We start from the raw sequence: 19900 nt of genomic DNA on the forward strand, positions 1-19900 counted from the left end.
TGATGCATGTGTTCACACAAATAAAAATCTGTAAAGTGTAGTATAAAAATGTATTTATAACCTTTTAAATATAAATTTATTGCAACCAATTACCTTCATTTGTCAGATTAGTGAATGGGCTGTCCTAGCCATTCTTGGAGGAAGACTTGATATAGCATTGAAATAACTTCATACAGGTTGTAGCTCCACATTAAAGCAGAATATAACTCCTAAATAAACAGTTTCTGCCTTCTGGAAAACCTGACCAGGAACTGATTTCAAATAAAGACCGTTCATGTCTGAGAGGATAATTTGAACTGAATTGCAACCTAAGTAAATTACTATTATGCTGCTGAGATTAATAAAAAATAATGAGGAAAGTTACTAAATATGTAAATCTTAAAATAAGGAGTCGGCTCAGTAAGTAAATATGCTCTGTAAATGACATTGCTCAGGATGATTGTGGCGTGCTTCATGTTATTCACTGTCCAGATCTGGAACTCAAATGCTCTTTCTCAGATGATATCCAATTCTGCCTGTAGCGGTGGGAAGTTCTGTGCCACACTCTGACAAGCTGCTGGCCTCATTTAAATTTGAAATATAGCATCAGAGCACTTCTTGCAGGATTGCTGTTTCATCAAATGTGTCTACTGGCCTGGAAAGCAGCTATATTAAAATAACTCAGATTCAACTACCAGGAGATTTGGCTGGGATCGTGTTGGCCTCTCATCGTCCAATTAGTTTAAATATGCATTTATATTAATTTCTGTTCATCGTTTACTTTATCAATTTTATGTATTTCTTGGAAAGGTTCTGTCTGCCCTCCGTATCGTGATTGTTAGTAAAGTAAGAAACCAATAGCATTACTTAGAAGCCATTGTAAAGTAAAATGAATTTACATCCTTACAGATTTATTCTGCCTTTACTATTTAGTTACAATATGTCCGTCTCAGTAACTTTTGAAAAGGACCTTTAAGCCAATAAAAGTATATTTACGCATAAATATACTTTTCATTAAGCCCACATTTCTGTACTAAAATGTTTTTTATTGATCTGATGTGATGCATCACGCCATGTTTTATTTAATAAATGTGCAAGTCTAAGGAAATACCATGACAGAATACTCTGCCTGCCTATTTTCTCTCACGTCTTTTTTTTCTGTTACATCCTATGATGAGGAACTTGACATCAGTTCAGCCCTGAACTGCTTTTTGTCATATTGAGTAAATTCAAATCTGTGGGTATTTTTCTTTGTGTGTGAACAGAGCTGAGCGAGGAGCTGCGGCATTCCACTGTGGAGCTCCAGAAAGCGAAAGAAGAGGAAAAACACCTAACTCAGCTGCTGATGTAAGTCTCTACCGAATGTGGCAAAGCAAACAGCACTCTTGCAGAAACATGAAAACACATGTTTTAATGGAAACGCAGGTGGATGGTGGTATTTGGAAAATGCTGGGTGAAGAACAGGTCACTGCTAGGCTCAGTTCTCTTTATTTCCCTCAGCCAATCAGAACAATCTGTGGAGCCTTGCCGACACCACCCAAACTAGGAAATGCTTGCGTTCCTCACGCTGGGGCAACTAAGCTGCAACAACACAGGATTTGATGTATATACACTCACTCACAAGTCTAGCCAGGGATTTAAGGCATCAGAAAAATACACCCCTGTGGCTCTTATATACCCAACTGATGAAACAACATTGGCTCAGAGTTTTAACAGCTTTGAGGTTTTTTTTCCTAAATGTGGCGGTCTTTAGACAACAGTATTCACAAATGAATAACTAAAGAGGTCATATGCTGCAAACATAGCCTCCATGGTTTGAATTGATGAATATTAATCAACATGACTACATTAAAACAACCATGTAAATATGCCAGATTGAGCCACAAGGGCTAATTTTCAACTGTAGTTCCCTGACAGGTTGATGGCAAAAAATAAAGTAAGACAATTGACATACACATGAAAGAACATACAAAACATATAATTTACAGCAAATTACAGGAAATGATTAATGATTATACAAATGAGCAATTATTAATAGCAAGTCTCACCCATTGGGAAAAAAAAGCTAAATTAGCTCATTTTATATGACCTACATTTTTATTTGTGCATTTAAATTTGTGTATTCATTAACCACCTTCTGGTGAAGCAGGCAACATTATTTTGATTATTCTACTATGTGCTGCATGGCTCTGCTTTGAGTAATTCTTTTGTTTATGCTTGTTACTTTGGTCTGTGTTACTCTTGTTGCAATACATTGCAGTGCAGTGGACCCTCTTCTTTCAAACACATACAAATTCTTACAAATGCAAGTGGCACCTTAATGCCCAAAGCTTGATTTGTTTTCCTCTCTCACACAAATGTACTGGGTAGTTATAGAAGCACTCCTCACCATCCTGACTTTGTTTTGCCAATAGCCTCCACATGTTGATGCTATTTCCACATCACATGGTTTGTGTAAGATTTTCTCTGCTTTTCCTCAGGAAGCTGGTGGATGCTGAGAAGCCTCCACCAGCCTCTCGACCCGAGAGGCTGATGTGTGCAATCTCTTTGATTGCACACATCAAAGAGATGCGTGCAATGTGGGACAAAAGTGCAAACCTTTAGTTGTGCACCAGCATCACCCTCAACAATCTGTTGTCTCCCACTAAATAACTTGGTACAGAAATAATGTAATAGTACTTGTTTTAAGCACGGGCAAGAGAACCTTTGGGGGAACCATGACTGCTGCCAGACAGTCTAAACACAGTGACATAAGGAGCACCAGCAATGCCAAAATTTGTGGCCCTTAAATTGGGTGAGCACTCCTTGATGTTAAGTACTAATGATTTTTTTTTTTTTTTTACAAAACATACATTTTTTCTTTCCAAAAAAATATACTAATTTCCCTACCTCTTGTTTTTCTATTCACCTAAATGTTGAAATACAGTTTATTTTCAATTTTGTGTATGCTTAGGAGGAGATCATTTCTTTGTTTTGTTTTTGATTAAAAATTATTACAAGACAAATTTTCAAAATACAAATTCCAAAATTAATTATATTCAGAAGTTCCACTGTAAATTAGATTTTTTGGTAAGGATATAAAAAAAACAAGATAAGAGGTGACCCCACTGACTAAAATTTAAACTTTGATGATGGAGGTTTGAACTAAACCCATCCACAAAAACTCCAGACATTAGCCTCCGTCCCAATATTAGAGATCAAATGAGCTCCCCAAAAGGAAAATTCTTAACTTATCTGCAGCTTTTTTATAGTGACATTTTTGTTGATCAATACTGGATCATTATCACCACCCAGAGTCGGATTTAATATTTAGTGCTAGCTGGCTTAGCATCACCTGTAATATGCTGAAATAATTATGGAAGTTTACCCTGGTAAAGTTGCAGAAACAGTGGCATTCCTGTTCATAGTTCACAGAACAGTTAGATCACCTTAAACCTTTATGGTCAGATAAACTTCAGATGTGAATTATAACCCTCATCAGATACAGATTTATGCCTTGTGCAGCTCATGCTTAGAAGACTGCTTTCTTGTTAAAGTGGGATCTTTTGCCATTCTATTAAACCTCTGAATCTCAAGAGAACTATTTACATTTTTGTGTTAGTGATATGTTAGAGACTTTGTTGTCTGTCCTGAGGAGTTGCACTTTGATATGGATCAATACGTTTTTTGTTTTTTTTTTGCTTTCACTAATGTGTTTGTTTATCTGGTGTTTAACTCACCCAGAGTCAGACAACAAAAAAAAAACTGTTGTTGACCTTAAATTTCAAAGATACTTCTCTATAGACAGTAGAGGCTTCACAATATCGTCATATAGAACAACAATAAGGCACAGCAGAGTGAATACATTTTATCGCTAATCTATCATTTTTTAACGTTTCTGGGCAGCACATTTCAAGTGTTTATTTATTTGCCTTGGTTATAGTGTTATTTTATGCAGCAGCCAATCCTTCAAGCCTTGTCTTGATGACATCATTTATAACATTTGAAAAATGAACCTTTTTAAAAGTGTGTGCAGCCTCACGGAGATACACAAACACTCCTCGACACATGAAGGGAGTAAATGTTAAAAGCATGAGTCTCCCAGATAACCAGCACTTTAAAGATCTTCATGACCTGAGTACACAGATGAAGAACATTTTTTTCACTTAATGTTTCCTAATTTTAAAAAGAGTAACAGTGGTCTACAAAAATGTAAAAAGGTGTTTGTACTTAGCGTTTGCAAGGAATGATAATTAGTCATGACTTATAATTAAGTCTGCATAGCTTTATTGTGTTCTGTAAATACTTGGTAAGGGTACAAAAAATCTTTCATAATCTTTCACTTGCTTAGACGAATAGCAAGAAGCAGACAAGAAAGAGAAAGGTATCTATACAATTAAAATGGCAATTTAGGAATACAGATACCTTGTTTTACAAAATGACATTTTGATCCTCAGCAACAAGGTTATTGCAGGTCTTTTCACATTTTAAAAAACATCTACAACTTGTTTGCTTTTTAGTTAAATAACATAATGGTGCATGGAGGAATAGAGGAAAATTATCTGAAAAAATGTATCTTTGTCACCTTGTTTATTTTTTCTTCTTTTTTTCTTGCAATAATATGACATTTTTTTGCTTTTTGACATTTGATTGCTTAGTCTTATGATCCACTGAATGAGCCTTTGGAGGCTCATTTAGTAGAATAAACTACTTACATTACTTTTAAACCTGTATTTTTGTTTGGGTTGAGTTTTATTTTTAGCCTAATTAAGTAGATTTGAATCAAAAAGTAGGTTACTGTCTCTGCAGAACTGACCTCCTGGTCATTTGCGTGACACAGTTTGTACAGTTTTTCTGACACAAATTTGGTTTCCTGCAATCTGCTGTGGAACCTGAACATCCATCTAACACAGGGATCAGTGAGGATGAATTGGAAGCTTGCAATCTCACGCAACCCATGCAGCCATCTGGACATATGTATACTTTGGGGAAAGTATAGATAAGTATACTTTCTGCATATGTATATATGGCCTTGTTCCACAATAAATTCTGTGTGAAAGAGGATGATGCACATGAGCTAAAGTCTTAGACTTTATTAAGTGATAAGTGTATGTGGGTTTGTGATAATTCATTTAGTAAGAGAATAAAGGGTCTCACACTCAGACCAGGACTATTCCACTGTGCAACTTGTTTCACCATCAGGACACTCGCAATATACTGTATATGTATAGATATGACATGTTAGATGTTTTCTGTGGAGTTGATGAGGGGAGAGGGTAAAATGTAAGATAATGAAGGGGAAAAAATGTAACTTGCTGACGGCATAAACAAAATTGCTGATGCAGATCTCGGGATAACTTTAAATTTACCAAAGATGTATCTTTGGATTAATTCTGCCTTTGAAAACTGCCTTAGATTTTTGTTTAGGACCAGTACACAGAAAATATAAGATACTCAATGGTTGGTTTATGAAGTAGAAACTTTTTCTTTGTCCTTTGGTCCGAACACAATTATCTGAAACAGTATTGCAATGTCATGAGACAAATTCAATGAGTCACATCAAAACAGAGAATGCTAGCATTGGCCTAGCACTTCAGCAAAGTTCTCTGCATTAAAACTTTGTTTACAGAAGCAAGATATGCATTTAAAATATGCACAATAATATATGCATATGTTTTTAAACACAAATGATGGCTTTTCTTGTATTAGGTGAAATGTTTTTGTAACATTGTTTCAGCTTTCTTAACCTGTTTAACCCCAGTTTGGGGCAGATTATGAAGTGTTAACTTTCAGTGGCATCAAAGGTATTTACATAGCCAGATCTGCCTGTTTTTCATTAGTATTTATACATATTACTAAATATATATTTAGTGATGGGTGCTGCATTATATTATAAATAACATGTCTCTTTTATTTCTGATCAACCTTTTTCTTTCCGTTTCTCTTATTGGTTGAATGTTTAAACACCCACAACCTTTTTATATGCGTGTGTGTCTGCGTATGTGTGTGTGAGAGAGTATGCATATCATGTTTGTTCTTAGTCCCACTCTGTACCACATAAGCTGCAGAGCATCCCAAGCCTTGGATTCTTCGGTTTGACATTCGTGAACAAAAAGTTTGTTTGTGTGTAAGCGTTGCCATAACAGCTTCCCAACCTTTAACCCCACCCCTCACCCACCACCTCCATCGACCGAGTTTTCAGCACCTGTTGTCTTTTTGTGGCGCCAGTCCGTTGCTTTGGAAACACACACGCACACACACATTTCTGCCATGGCGAGAACAGAGCAAGGCTGTGGAATTTATCTGATCCAAGCACACTGTCTAAGGAATGTTCGAGTGCAGACTATTGACGCATACATCCACTTACACACTCTTCAAGACTTCGGTGTATCATTTCTTTTGTCAATTTTCTTCTAATACTTGAAAAAATCTTGTGTACTTACAAGAGCTTTTAAGAAGTGAAGTATATCTCATATCACTGGGAGTATTTCTTGGCTTGATGGGCAACTATGAATGTTCCAGACTTGACAGGAGTTTCCCAGCGGAGCGTTCCAAACATGTAACTTCTGGCTGACGTGTGTTAATGGTGATAGGAAGGTTCCAGCTGCGCTCTGATTGGCAGGAATCACTGAGCTGATCCTTTCATCACGGGATGAACACATGGCAGACGTGGGCTCAGTTTAAAGGATGGATTAGAGGCAAGGGAGGAATAGATGAAAGAAAGCATAGATGCCCTGAACAAGGGAGGATGGATGAAAGAGTGTGAGGTGGAATGATTGAAGGTCAAGAGAGAAAGAGCAAAGGATAGATGTGATTGATGTGAAACGGCTTGTTTTCATAAGACTGCTGCACGCTGACTGTCTCTCTTTCTGTTGGTGTGTGGGTGTGTAGGGGTGTGTGTGCACATCTATACATTAAAGTGAGAGTGTGAGAATATCTTCAGTAATTTACCTATTGGTCTCAGGGTGCAACTGAAGGCGTTTTCTCCTCCTTATCTTCTCTGCCTCACACATTTGCACAAAACATAAAAACTTTTTTTTAAATTTCCTACGTGACGGTTTATCTCGGTTAGATTTAATCAGTCACAGCCCTTCAGAAAATTCTTTTTTTAGCCTGTTTTGTTGTATTGAATTCAAAGAAAATCAAAACCGTCTTGTTTCTCTTCATCTATCATAAAGTAAACACAAAATCTCAAAGAAATTACGTTTTGATGAGTAGGTTTTTTTCCTCCCGTTCATGAGACTTCCTTTGTATTTTGTTGAGGGTATTTTTATGTAGAGTGCTTGATCTGCCACAGTTTTAAACTGTCACCTGAATTTTCTCTGCTCTAGAATCAGCAGAGGCACATCGCCCTGTTTATCTCAGTTTTGTTAATTCTGCGGTGCATTCTTTGACTGATTGACACATCTACTTACATTAGAAACAAATATGTTCCTAAGACTACACAAAGGGGATAATTACTGGTTCCTTTTAGAATCTGTCATCAATAACGGGATTTTCTTTAAAAAGGTGGTATTATGTAAAATCAACTTTTTTGATCTTCTAATGTTATTCCCTCATCAAAAACACACCTGATAAAAACATTGTTAATTGTTAGTAGAGGCGCAATATTGTAATGACTTCTTGAAGATAAAGTCTCAGAAAGAGCAAGAGTTTTTAAAGTGACTGAGGCCCAATGCAAGGCATTTAAATTAAAATGTAAAATTTCTTTTATGTATATTGCATTTTTTGGCAAGTGTAGTTAACGGAGGTACCTTTAAGTCATCTGGATTTTGTGCTTATTCATTCAGTTTTCAGTCTGTAACCGCATGTTATTACATCTTGAATGTATTGTATAGAAAATCATAAGCTGTTCTCACAGTTTAAAGCTGCAGTATATATAATTTTTACAAAAATGTTGTTTTCCATATTTGTTAAAACTGTCACCATATCATGACAGTATGGTATGAGATGGATAATCTGTGAAAAAAGCATGCTCCTCCACCTCCTCCCAGTGTGGTCTGCAAAAATGCAGCTCCCTGTCAAAAACAACCAATCCGGAAAACTATTTAACCACCGTCATCCGTGGCTACGCTAACTAGTCTTAGCATTTGTGACAGGCTATGTTGTGATGAATCGGCTGCAGTGTAGCAGAGAGCAAGACGGAGGGGAGTGATGTGAGTGGTGCGTACACGAGAGTGATTGATAGCGCTAAAGTCCTCCTCTTGTCTCTGATTGGTTGTTTCTGACTGTGTGATTTATTCCAGCAGTTAGTACTGGAAGCACTGGGAGGAAGCAGAGCTAAAGTTTTTCACAGATTGTCTCATACTGTCACGACATAATAATAATTTCAACAAATGTAAAAAAACCCATATTTTTTAATAAAAGTGCAGCTCTTCTGAATCCACCTAAAATCTGAAGACAGTTATCAAAAAAATCTGTGAAATTGGAAGTGAAAACAGGCTGTCTGCCTGTGAGCTTAGACATGCTGGTCCTCTCACTCTGTATCCTCATTGCGTGCGGCTGCAAGGTCACAGGGCTAGACAGCCAGTAACACACACACACACACGCCCACATACACGCCAACTGACCATGCCGTCAGAGAGGGAATTAGGTTGAGAAGCTGACAGGGTTAGTAGGGTTAGGGTAAAGTGTGTTTGTGGGCGGGGGCGTGTGTGTGTGTGTGTGTGTGTCTCTGATAGCATATGTGAAAGTGTTTGTATGTGTTTGTTGGTCTATGTGCACTTGCTGTCAATCCATGTAGATTTGAATTTATAAATGATTTTCAGTGTCCCTTCTAAGGAGTCAAGATGCAGCTACAGAAAGAAAAAGAAATATTATTTTAAACACAGTGAAACTTTTGTATTTAAGGTGCAAAATAACATGAAAAACTATCCAATCTAGCCATCAGAAAACAGCCCGCAGCAGTTTTTAAGCATGAGGAGTTAGGATATACAGGAAGCTGTCTTGAACTTTTGCTGATCCCTGTGGGAGGATCCATTGTTAAGGCTGGCTTCTTCCTCACAAGGATACAAGCGTGGGAGTAGTCAGGACACCAGTTAGATGGATTTGGTATCTGGCTCAGTGTCACTTGGGATTTAAAAACAAGCTCAGGGAATAAATGTGTGTCCTTCTGCCTCGATATGACACCGGGGTCAAATGAATCTAAACTTCAGGAAAGGAGAAAAATATGATCGTTTTTGAGTTTTTGTCACTGTCTTGTTAATGCATATACATAAACTGATCAACCACGTTATTGTTGTACTGTATGTCTGCAGGGAACAGAAGACACAGTGGGATGAGCAGCTGTTTAAACAGGAGGAGGCTGAGAAGGAATACGGATGGAAACTGCACAGGTTTATCGGCCTTTCCCTCTTTTTGTGTTTCCCACACACCGAGCAATAAATTCCCTTAGCTTCTCCCACACGATCCCTTTACTCATCCCAGTCATTCTCCTAACCATCGTCTTATTCCTGTGCTCCCATGCACTTCCAGATCTATTGCCTCCCCGAGAGAGGTGGGTACGTTAACATTTCTTAAATTAGTTGAGGAGATCTTAGGCTCCGTTAAGTGCTTGTGATGCTGCAGAGTCTCGTGTGAGGCTGGTGCAACAGATGGAAGCACTTCTTAGCTGGCATGGAGTCGTGTTTCTCACATACTCTCATCAGTGCCCAGAAGCATGTACGTTGCTGCAGATATGCTTTGATTAGCCAGCATCGCACTGATATACAGACATGCACATGTGTGTCACATACTCCCAATCCACATGTGCACGCCCACAGACACATATAAGTGCAGGGGCCTCTCATCTTCCACTTGCAGGCACTGGATGCATGCAGGGTGTATATTTTTTCACATGCTATCTGCTGGTATTCCCTTTCTAGACTGCTTGCAGCTTGGAGTGTTCAGTTACACTGTCAATTTATTTCCCATCCCACACAGCAGTCTCTGATCTAACCCCATGGCTCCAATAAAGCTCAACCTATAATAGCAGCGGGGGTGGATGCAGTTTCAGACTGTGTGAGGGTGAGAAGACAACAGTTTTCCAATTTCCTAAAAACGGTGACCATAAGTGTCTGAACAGTGTTAATCTGGTCAAGCCTCCACACCTATTCTCTTTTACGCTGCAACAAATTATTCATTAGATGTAAAATGTCTAAAAGCCTCATGCTTGTTTGTTTATAAAAAAAATAAATAATCAGATTCATATAATTTGTTAATTAATAACATATTTATTAGAAAATATGACGTCATTACTTCATGGTCAACAAACAAACAAGGAAGAAAAAAAACAAGCAAAAATGTATTCATCCATTATCTCACTCTTATTCTTGCAGGATTGCAAAAACTTCATAAGACCAAAAAAAAAACAAAACAAACAAATATTCTAATTAATTGAATATAACTGAATAAACTTGGATAATGAGAGGTGCAACTTCCTTTTTCGGATTGCTAAAGTATTTTTTAAAATATGGTTTGCCCCAGTTTTACCATGTCTGTGTCTTATGTACTTTAATAAAAAATTTGCAAAGATATTGGATGGTTTTATCCTGATGTAACAGAGCTGGCTTTCATCAGTTACCTGTTGACCTATCAGTGCAGAATAATGGTGCACCTGCAGGTGTGCAAGCATGGGTGGTTGTTCAGAACAGGCGAAAACATGTCCTGTTTAAATACAGATGAAAAGAGCACTTCCTCCCAGAATAATGTAATACAGACATGTTTGTGCAACTCTCAACCTTTGTCTCTTTATCAACAGATTAACAGTGGAAGTAGAGGAGAAAAATAAGAAGTGGTTGTTATGTCAACAAAGGTGTGATGCCATGGAGAAGCAGCTGTTGTCATGGGAGCAAAGAGAGGAAGAACTAAACCAGAAGTGGCATGCAGCTGGAGAGGAAGTGATGCAAACTAGGGAAGTTCTGGAAAAGATTCAGCAGGAAAATGGGGAGCTGATCAAAGAAAGGTAATTGATTCATGATTCTTCTGCTTTCTTGTTGTTTCTCCTTTGTGTTCTATTCTGTTTTTATCTGTTCACTTCTACCCTATAGTTTATTCTGAATATAATGATCATTATTAATGCCAATTCGCCTTATATTCAGCTGCTTATGCATAGACTGGCTTACAAAACTTTTACAATAAGAAACTAATGAGCCATCTGTAGTCCTGTCAGAATCATCCATATTGTCATTTACTTCAATAAATTTTGACTAGTTTTGTTCATAGAACAGCTTTACCACAACTGTGTACTGGTGTTCTCTTAATAGTCTGAAGAGATGGGTCAGCCTAAGTGACGAAACAGGTCAGTAAATATTTACAGCTCAGTTCAGCCCGAGAGGACAGATTTGGGTTTGGAACAATATAACACAAATCAGTCAAAGGGACCAAACTTTGCATAAATCTTGAAGAAAAGAATTGAACCCTGATGCTTATATGAGTCTAACACCACTTTCACAACGCAGACTATTCAATAATCTTGCGCTTATAGTTTATTATCAGCTTTTCATTACATTGAAAATACTAAACGCCCCTGACATAACGGCTTGGTTCGAATTTATTTTGGTCAACTGGGAAATATTTACTGTGCTCTAATTATTTCACAGTGGACTATCGGGTGTGAAAACACCTTAAATATCTTAATATTTAAATTTAAGATTTAATTTGCAAGTTTACTTTGTAAAAGTGCAAAGAATAACTTTCATAGTTAAATTGTTACCATAGCTACAATCTGATGCTAACAGTTTAATATTTGTGTTTGAGCTTGCTTTGTTCACACATACTGTAGGTATCAGTAAATAATAACCAATTACCAGTGATTACTGTTAAGCTCAGCCTATGAAACTCCAGCAAATCTGTGTTGAAACTAGTGGTGGTGATGTTCTTAACAGCAAGAGGGGCCCCTAACTCATATTCTGCTTAAGGCCCCATAACCCCTTGGCCCTGCCTTGCATGACGAGCTAGAGCCACAGCACTGTGCAGCTCTCTGCTGGATGTGAGAGACAAACAGGGAAATTTAATTCATGTGGCACTAGTGGGGGACAATGTTTTTTTTTGTTGAGTCTTTAATAAGCGCCACAGAAGCTTTTTGTTTTCGTAGGCTGAGATTTATCGGACGAGTTCTTCTGATCCCCACTCTTCGTAGTCAGCCAGCTGGCGCTGTAGCGCTCATTCATGTTTACACTGTAAGTGTTTACAGTGAACCTGTAAACACTTACAGGTCCATTTCCTGTACGCCTGGAAGTGGCGTACAGGCTGCGCGCCTAGCTGATCTGTCTGACTGGAGAGGAGAAGAGGTAGAGAAGACATTTGATATGGCATAGTTTGAGGCATTAGTGGCACTGCAAAACATCAGCATGCTGTGTGACTAAGGGCCGAGTGCAACAGCTTCTCCATCGACTAAACCATCGGCACACCAGAATGTGTGCCTGGTGTGTAAGCTCCTCATATGTATCACCACCCATGAGCTTGAAGACCAAGTTAATAAATCGTAGCGCAGCTTGAAAGGCTTATGAAATTTGTAAAAGTTTGCATCAGTTACAGTATGTGCTGCTGTATTAAAGTATCTGTTTTGATGAATGACCAAAGAGACTATCTCCCTTAGGAACTGTAACACACTAAGGTTCTATCTGGACCAAGCAGTTCACACTGAGAGGTATAGCAGCAGAGCATGGACTCCATTCACAGCTGGTATCCAGTAATATAACCGTACAAGGTTCAAGATCCTTGCTAAATGTCTTCCCCTTTCTCTTTGTCCCTTTCTTGTGTGAACACTGTCAATAAAGGCCACTGTTGCTTCAAAATTTCTTTAAAAAACGAGCAGTATCTTAACATTTATATGAAATACAGACATTAAAATTGAGACTATTGCTCAGTTTTTACTTGAGCAGTAGTCCAATATTTTGATCATGCTGTCACAATACTGTTTGCTAATTGGTCATATAAAAACGGGCATTTTTTAATGACTGAGCAAATCACAGCCGCATGTCTTACTGGACTTGCCTTAATTAGACTCCAAATCTAGTATTTGGGTTTGGACAATTAGCGCATGGGTTCCTGATGAAATCCACTTCTGTAAAGCTTTTGGTCTCTTAGATTAATAATTTTACTCAGCTGTTCCTAAAATTATAAATCATTAACGTTCCATGAAAATAAATACATGGGATTTTCAGGACCTCTCCTGGCATTTTTAGCATGCCTGCTGTAATCAAAAAATGTCAGCAAGAATCCTGAAATGCAGATTCAGGCTTTTTTAAACCAATTGAAAAAACATCAGAATGCTACAAATATTTTTAGCCTTGTGGTTCAAGAATGTTTTTATGTTTTTTATGGCTTGTGAGCCTTTTTGAAGTGGATTACAGTACCGTGATTCACTGGGAGATGGTTCATCATAAGAATGACTGTGACAGAGTGACATTTAAATGGAATATAAATAATTGATAGGAGAAACAGAAACGCTGTAAAATGTTTCTACACATAAATATTTCCTTGACTTTTCAGCAGTTTTCCCCTTAGAATGCAAAGTATAAAGGGCTGGAGAGTAATGCCAGCTGAGGTTGAGTAGGTTAAGTTCACATTAGAAACAAATTTTTGCATGAAAGGATTTCTTTTTCACTCCCCAGGATCACAAATAATTTAAAACCTATAGAGTTTCCTCTGTGGTTCTCTGCACACAAACTTCACGTTTAAGATAAAACTGCCTTTTAGCTTCTAGAATTCACATCAGTGAACAGTATCGCAGTAGGATTGCTCTATAAGTCCACATATGATTAACAAGGCCATGAAGTTTTAATTGCTAAACATTCTTCAAAAGATTGGTAACCTATCTTTTAGATTCACTGAAAACATTCTTATATAGTGTAGATAATGGATTCCTAAAGCTGGAGCTTTTCTGTAAGTATGTATCTTTCTGCTTCAGTAAATAGTATTTTAAGTCATCACAGATGTAACCTGGTATGTGGTCATTAGTTTTTTGTTCTTTAATAGTTATATCATGTTTGCGATGACAGATGCCTTTGTTGGAAGAAGAAATCCCATATTATATCTAAAGTCATGCACAAAGTTAATTTCTAGCCTTCCAGGGGAATGTTTGCACAATGTCTGAGACTGTTGTAATAGTACAAATAAGTCACGGTTCAATAGGTTTCTCAGTTTAAGGTCATGGTTGGAGTGGGTATACAACATCAAAAAGAATCAAATGCCAAATGTGACAATATTTTTTTTCTTGTACACAGAAAATAAGTCTAAAGAGACTTGAAAATAACCCACCCCTGTTAGTTATGGGGTTCTGACATCAGAGGATTTGTAACACGATGGAAGATTTGTGTGCTGAAACATTGCTTTAAAAAAATAAAAAAACTTAAACAGTAGGGTATAATGTGTGTCATATTTAAATGCATTTCTAAAGTATTAGGCATCGCAAAGTGCATAATCTACAAACTAGAAGGTGCAAAAATGTCTGATGTCAAGGAAAGAACAAATATGCAATAGATTGTCATAATAGTACTATTATCTACATACACTGTTCATATTTCACTGCTGTTACAAGTTATGTGAAACCTGATGCTTTTTCAGGCTGTAGATTGAATTTGTCTAAGTCCTTCTCCATGTCATCATTTCCAGTTATTCTTGCATTAGTTTTGTGTGGAGTACTTTTGTAGCTTAATCTACCCATTTTCTCTTCTGGATGGAAGTGCTGATCGCCTGTGACTTAGGCAGTCTTTGTCACTACAGGAGATGTGTGTGCCATGGCAGTTTCAGTAGTTTTCAGTTGTTACTTTTCCTTAAAAATTAAACATTTTAGTAAAGATCCTGCTCGAGGACGTAAATGAAAGTAAAAGTTGTCCGTTTGCACCACATATTGCATCTTAAGCTGCAGTTTAAAATTACACCCGAACACACATAATGCTTGGTATAAATAGTTAAATCAAAATATTTCAATAAAAATCCTAGATGTTTTATATGGAATTAAAGTAAAGATAACTGATTGTGGGGTTGTATATGCACCGGATGTCATTATTACATCTATGAAAATTGTCTTGCATTCTCTGAACAATCATTAACAGTTTAACATTAACAGAGGATAATAAATCCTAACATTATCAACAGTTTGACATAGTTAATCTATGAAAAGTTTGTTCTTTTTAAGGTTGTATTGGCTCTAGTGGCCTTTATTAGAGAGGGGTCAGACTGGAAAGTGAGTTGTAAGAGAGGGGAAGACATGCGACAAAGGTCATCAGGCTGGAACTTGAGTCTGTAATGGCAGTATAGAGGATTTTTTGTTGTGAAATCCTGAACTTTGACCTTAACTGACAGAAGTGAAGTCTTTAGATTTGTAATTTTTGCTTCAAGTTAAACCAGCATGTAACCAAATTACTCCTGGTAAAAAATAAAATAAAATAGTCCTTTAGTTACAATTACAGAAATAATAGTTTCTTCCCATCTGTTGGTCTGTGTGCAGCTACAGTTAGGAATCTTAATGAAGAAGCTGTTGATGAAAATCACTTGTGAAGTGACTGTGAAAAGACAACCTTAAAAACCACCAGGTCACCCTTCCCCCAGGCTACTGAAAGACTGAGGGGTGATACAATAGAAAACCTGATGAGAGACATGAAACACAGCCATGATGGACAGTTGGATGATAAGATGAAGCAGGAAAGGAGAGATGATAGAAAGGAGGCCAGGAGGAGGAAGGTGGGCCTTGACTAGTTTGAGAAGTTACATCACCAGCTCTTGCATGAAAAGCACGTGACACTGGGGCTGCACACGTTCTACACGCACACAAGAGAGACGCCTCAGCATGCCCTGGATTCAGGGAAAGTGACAGAATTGAAAACAGAGGGACAGGGTGAGTGAGGGCAAGAGCTGGGAGAGGAAGAAAAACCAATGAAAGCCGCAATAAGTTGAAAGAGTAAAAGATTTAAAAGTCAAGAGAGGTCAGAAGTTTCTTTGCCTACTCATCCATCTTTTAAATGTGAGAGGACTTGTTTCAAGTGGTTTCAGGCAGCTGCATTTTCGTGACTGAAATGATGTCCCTCAGAAGCTCTCCAGCCCATCCACCCTTCCACGGAGACGTGGTTTCAAGCCTTGGGCACAAGATAACGCCTTCATCTATGTTTGCTTCACACTTTTTCTGCTTTTCAAGTTCTCTCCTTTTTGCTCTTGTGGAAAGTATTATATCATCCTTGTCTGGATCTTGACTTTTATTATGGCTCTCAGTCCTTTTTTATTCACACATCATAAATTGATATTGCTATAAAATGGGGTCCATTTTTTCTTTTACAAGGCAGCACATTTCTGCTTTGAAATTCTGGGTTAGTGAAAGAAAATTCCTCATCCTTTTCAGGTGGAAAGCTGTGTCCCTAAGTATAAATCCTGGGGGACACATAATGTCAGGAGAGACTCCTGATAACTCCCGATCCTCATTGTTGATTCACGAACAGTGAGCTATTTAAAACTTCCCTTGAGCAGGGCAGACTTTTGTCTGCATGTGCACCCATAAAGTAGATGCTATCAGCATCCAGAGCAGAAACAAGGAATGTTCTTTTTTTGAAGAGGCATCAGCCGCTCACACACATGTTCTCTGACTGCATACACACTCACCAGTCCTTAAAAGCAGCCTGGCGTGTGAGCAAATGAAAGAGTGTTCCCAGATTTTCCCATCATTCCACCCTATAATCCCCCCAGACCTCCTTCTGAGGGCTAAAGTTGCACGCACCCTCATGCTCCCTGGGGTGGGTGCGGGGTGTCTCACACACACACACACACACACGCACACACACACACACACACACACACACACACACACACACACACACACACACGCACACACACACACACACACACACACACACACACACACACACACACAGGCTCAAAGTTGATCCTAAAACTACTGTTGCGTTTATCTTTCCTGAGATCTCCAGTTTTTGATAATCAGAGGCGAGTTATATCTGACAGGACACGTACACACTCAGGCACTCCAACCCACCCACATGCAGACACACAGAGATATTGTATGCATCAGCAGTTTGATACATATTAAAAAGGCTTTGACTTCATAAATCTGTCAAATCCTCACATCCTGGGGTTTCTTCTCTAGAAAGGACTTAACTATGAAATCCCTGATGGCTCTGTGCTTTGAACACACACACATACACGTGCCAACACACCAAATGTTATCGCAGAGCAGTGTAAACTTCACAGCAACTATGCCAAACGTATCTAAAATAACATTTTACACTCCAGTAGATGGTTTCACAGTGACGACTCCTCTTTTGCTTCCATCTCCTCTCACATCTCTTGTCTCTTGTTAATGAGGACCGAGCAACATTTGAAAGGGAGTCAGACCTTGGCATCAAACTTGCAACTCTCTGGGAGCGTTCATGCAGAAACTTTTGGCTGCATCTATTTTTGCGCTTCTCCCTGTGCGTGCACGCGGTCAGTAGGCTGATGTGATTAGCCAGAGCTAGTGGAGTGAACAATATTATGTCTGCCCTGACTTAGAAGAGAGGGAATGTGGTGGCGGCTCTTTATTACGTTGTAGGTTATGTGATGTTTCATCAGATATATGCACAGTGAGAGGTGTGGACACAAATATGTCACCACACACTTTTTTTTTAACCAAGATGGTTCCTTTTTGACAAATATTGTGACACAAAACACAGTGCCTAAGAGAGATAGATTGTACGTTTAACTTTTTACATTTTCTTACATTACAACCTGATTTTAATATATTTTAATAAGATTTATGTGAAGGACAAAACTGTGAATAATTGCAAAAAAGTGGAAGGTTTTTGTAAATATATATTCATTTCCTGTGCGTCAAAACATTGAAGAAAACTTCTTTCTTGTACTCCACCACACGGGTTATGATATGATCTAAATATGGATTATGATATGATCCATTGTAGTTCTGGCTGTATGTTTAGTCTTGTCGTCCATCTGAAAGGTGTCCTAGTCATCAACAATTAATAAGTCATCAACAAACCATCCATCATCCCATTAGCCATTACCAGCTTCCATCTCGATGCTGAAGAATAGCATGAAGATACTTTTCAAACTTGCATTTGTCAAAATATTTTTGAAATTTAAACAATTGTGCACTATTTGATGTTGGGGTGTGATATAAAAGCTTCATAAAAAATGTTGAAATTAGTGGTGCCTTTAAAAGGCACTATTGTCCCTCCAACAATGTTTACACGTAAGTTGGCTAGATTACAGGACAATACATATTTAATGCACTGATTGTTTTAACAAAATGTTCAGTTGTCCCAGAGATTATTTGGCCGCTTGTATTTTCCTCCAAAACTGACTGTCTAAACATTTCTTAAACGCGGCCAGCTCCTCTGCTTGTCCTTCGAGATTTATTGTCCTTCACATCTTATCAGCCAGAGCAGCTGCTGAAATGACACTTTCTATTTGTGCAGAAGATCAAAAATTCAATAAGGTTTATTCTTTCTGGCTATCTCAAGTTCATGTTCCACAGTTCACTTTGTTCTCTCTTTCTGACTTCCATTTCATTTTTTATTTGCTCACCACCTTTTTCTTTCTGTGGATGTCCAGATCAAGATGTTTTTGTCCGTGATAATGACCTGAGTCATTAACGATAAGGCAGATGGATTCTATAGAGTTAATAAAATCAATACTATTGATATGTGTGAAAGCTCTGTATCTTCAAAGTGCTGTAAAGTAGCACGCTAGATTTCCTCAGTATTGCACCTCTTGTCACCTACCTAAAATGACCACTAAGTGAAAATAAAAAAAATTCAATTTATCTTTCATGAATCATGACATGTTGAATTTTTGACAAGTTGTAAAGTTGTAAAGACCAAAACATTCATAGTCTAAAGATCTGCAGCTAACAAAGGGTGTCCTTTCTTTTCACCATGACTGTTTACATGTATATTAGATGGTTAATTCACTGGTGTCTCGTTCGAGTCTTTTATTTATTTCTGCCTGTGCTTTAATAATTATTTAAGCCTACAGAGTCTGTAAAGAAACAGAGTAAAACATTTAGTTACAGTGAATATTTAATTTTGTTTTCAGCACAATACAGCAGACTTCCATCTAGCTATGGGAACTGATGACTATTTACTTCTTCCATATCAAAAGGGCTATGAGTTACTTATCCTTGGGGCATTTGCTATTTAAACATAGATTCAGATGTAATTGTCACCACTTACAGTATATTCCTTTAACAATTTGTTCATTGTTGACATTTTATTTAGATAATTGGGGAATGTGTAAGTCTTGCAGACAATAAGTAATTCCTGTTGCAACAAATTATTCTTTATTTTAATGATGTAACACTGCGCTGTGTTTGTATTTGCAGAGATATTTTGATTGAGTCTCATGATCGAGCCATGATCAGCATGAAGTACAACCACAGCAAAGAACTTGCCTCAATGGTGAGGGTCATAACCATTTTAAGAACAAGAATTGAACTTAATGTGTAAAAAGTCAAAAAATGTCCCAATTTGCTCCCTTACAGCCATTATTTGTCCATCTATTCTACTAGTTTGTATATAAATTGGCTAGATTATTTGGGTAAAACAAATCATAGAGTACACATAAACACTGCACCAGATGCTCTGTCAGAAAGTACTGGGAAATAAGAGCCTTGGAAAGATGGGAACTAGTAACTGATTAAAGATTGCCTCATGTGATCTTATTGGAGAGTTGTAATGGCTATGATGCAATGTTTTAACGTAAGAAGAGCTGTAGCGAAGCAGAGCTGAAAGCTGCGTCTGGGGCGTATCAGTTTACACTGATGTAAACAGACGTTTGGAACCGCATCCAAGTCATTGTCCCAGTTCAGAAGAGTTTAAATAGGGAGAATCCCAAGACAAAATGTGGATGAGATTATGGGGCTCCGAGACCAGCAGTCAATTGAATGTACAGAAATCTGAGTACATACTCACACACTGACAATTAGCCAACAGTGTTGTAGTGTCTTATGCTGTCTGGC

General features: G+C 37.8%; 1 protein-coding gene across 1 annotated transcript in view; it reads left to right on the forward strand.

Moving 5' to 3' along the window:
* Positions 1-19900, forward strand: part of lekr1 (leucine, glutamate and lysine rich 1) — a 67162-nt gene that overhangs the window by 35394 nt on the left and 11868 nt on the right. The window contains exons 5-8 of the mRNA XM_014471352.2: positions 1245-1326; positions 9216-9293; positions 10697-10900; positions 19265-19340. Coding sequence (XP_014326838.2) covers positions 1245-1326; positions 9216-9293; positions 10697-10900; positions 19265-19340 — 440 coding nt within the window. The remainder of the gene's footprint in view (positions 1-1244; positions 1327-9215; positions 9294-10696; positions 10901-19264; positions 19341-19900) is intronic.

The sequence above is a fragment of the Xiphophorus maculatus genome, chromosome 18 (genome assembly GCF_002775205.1).
Source record: "Xiphophorus maculatus strain JP 163 A chromosome 18, X_maculatus-5.0-male, whole genome shotgun sequence".
NCBI lineage: Eukaryota > Metazoa > Chordata > Actinopteri > Cyprinodontiformes > Poeciliidae > Xiphophorus > Xiphophorus maculatus.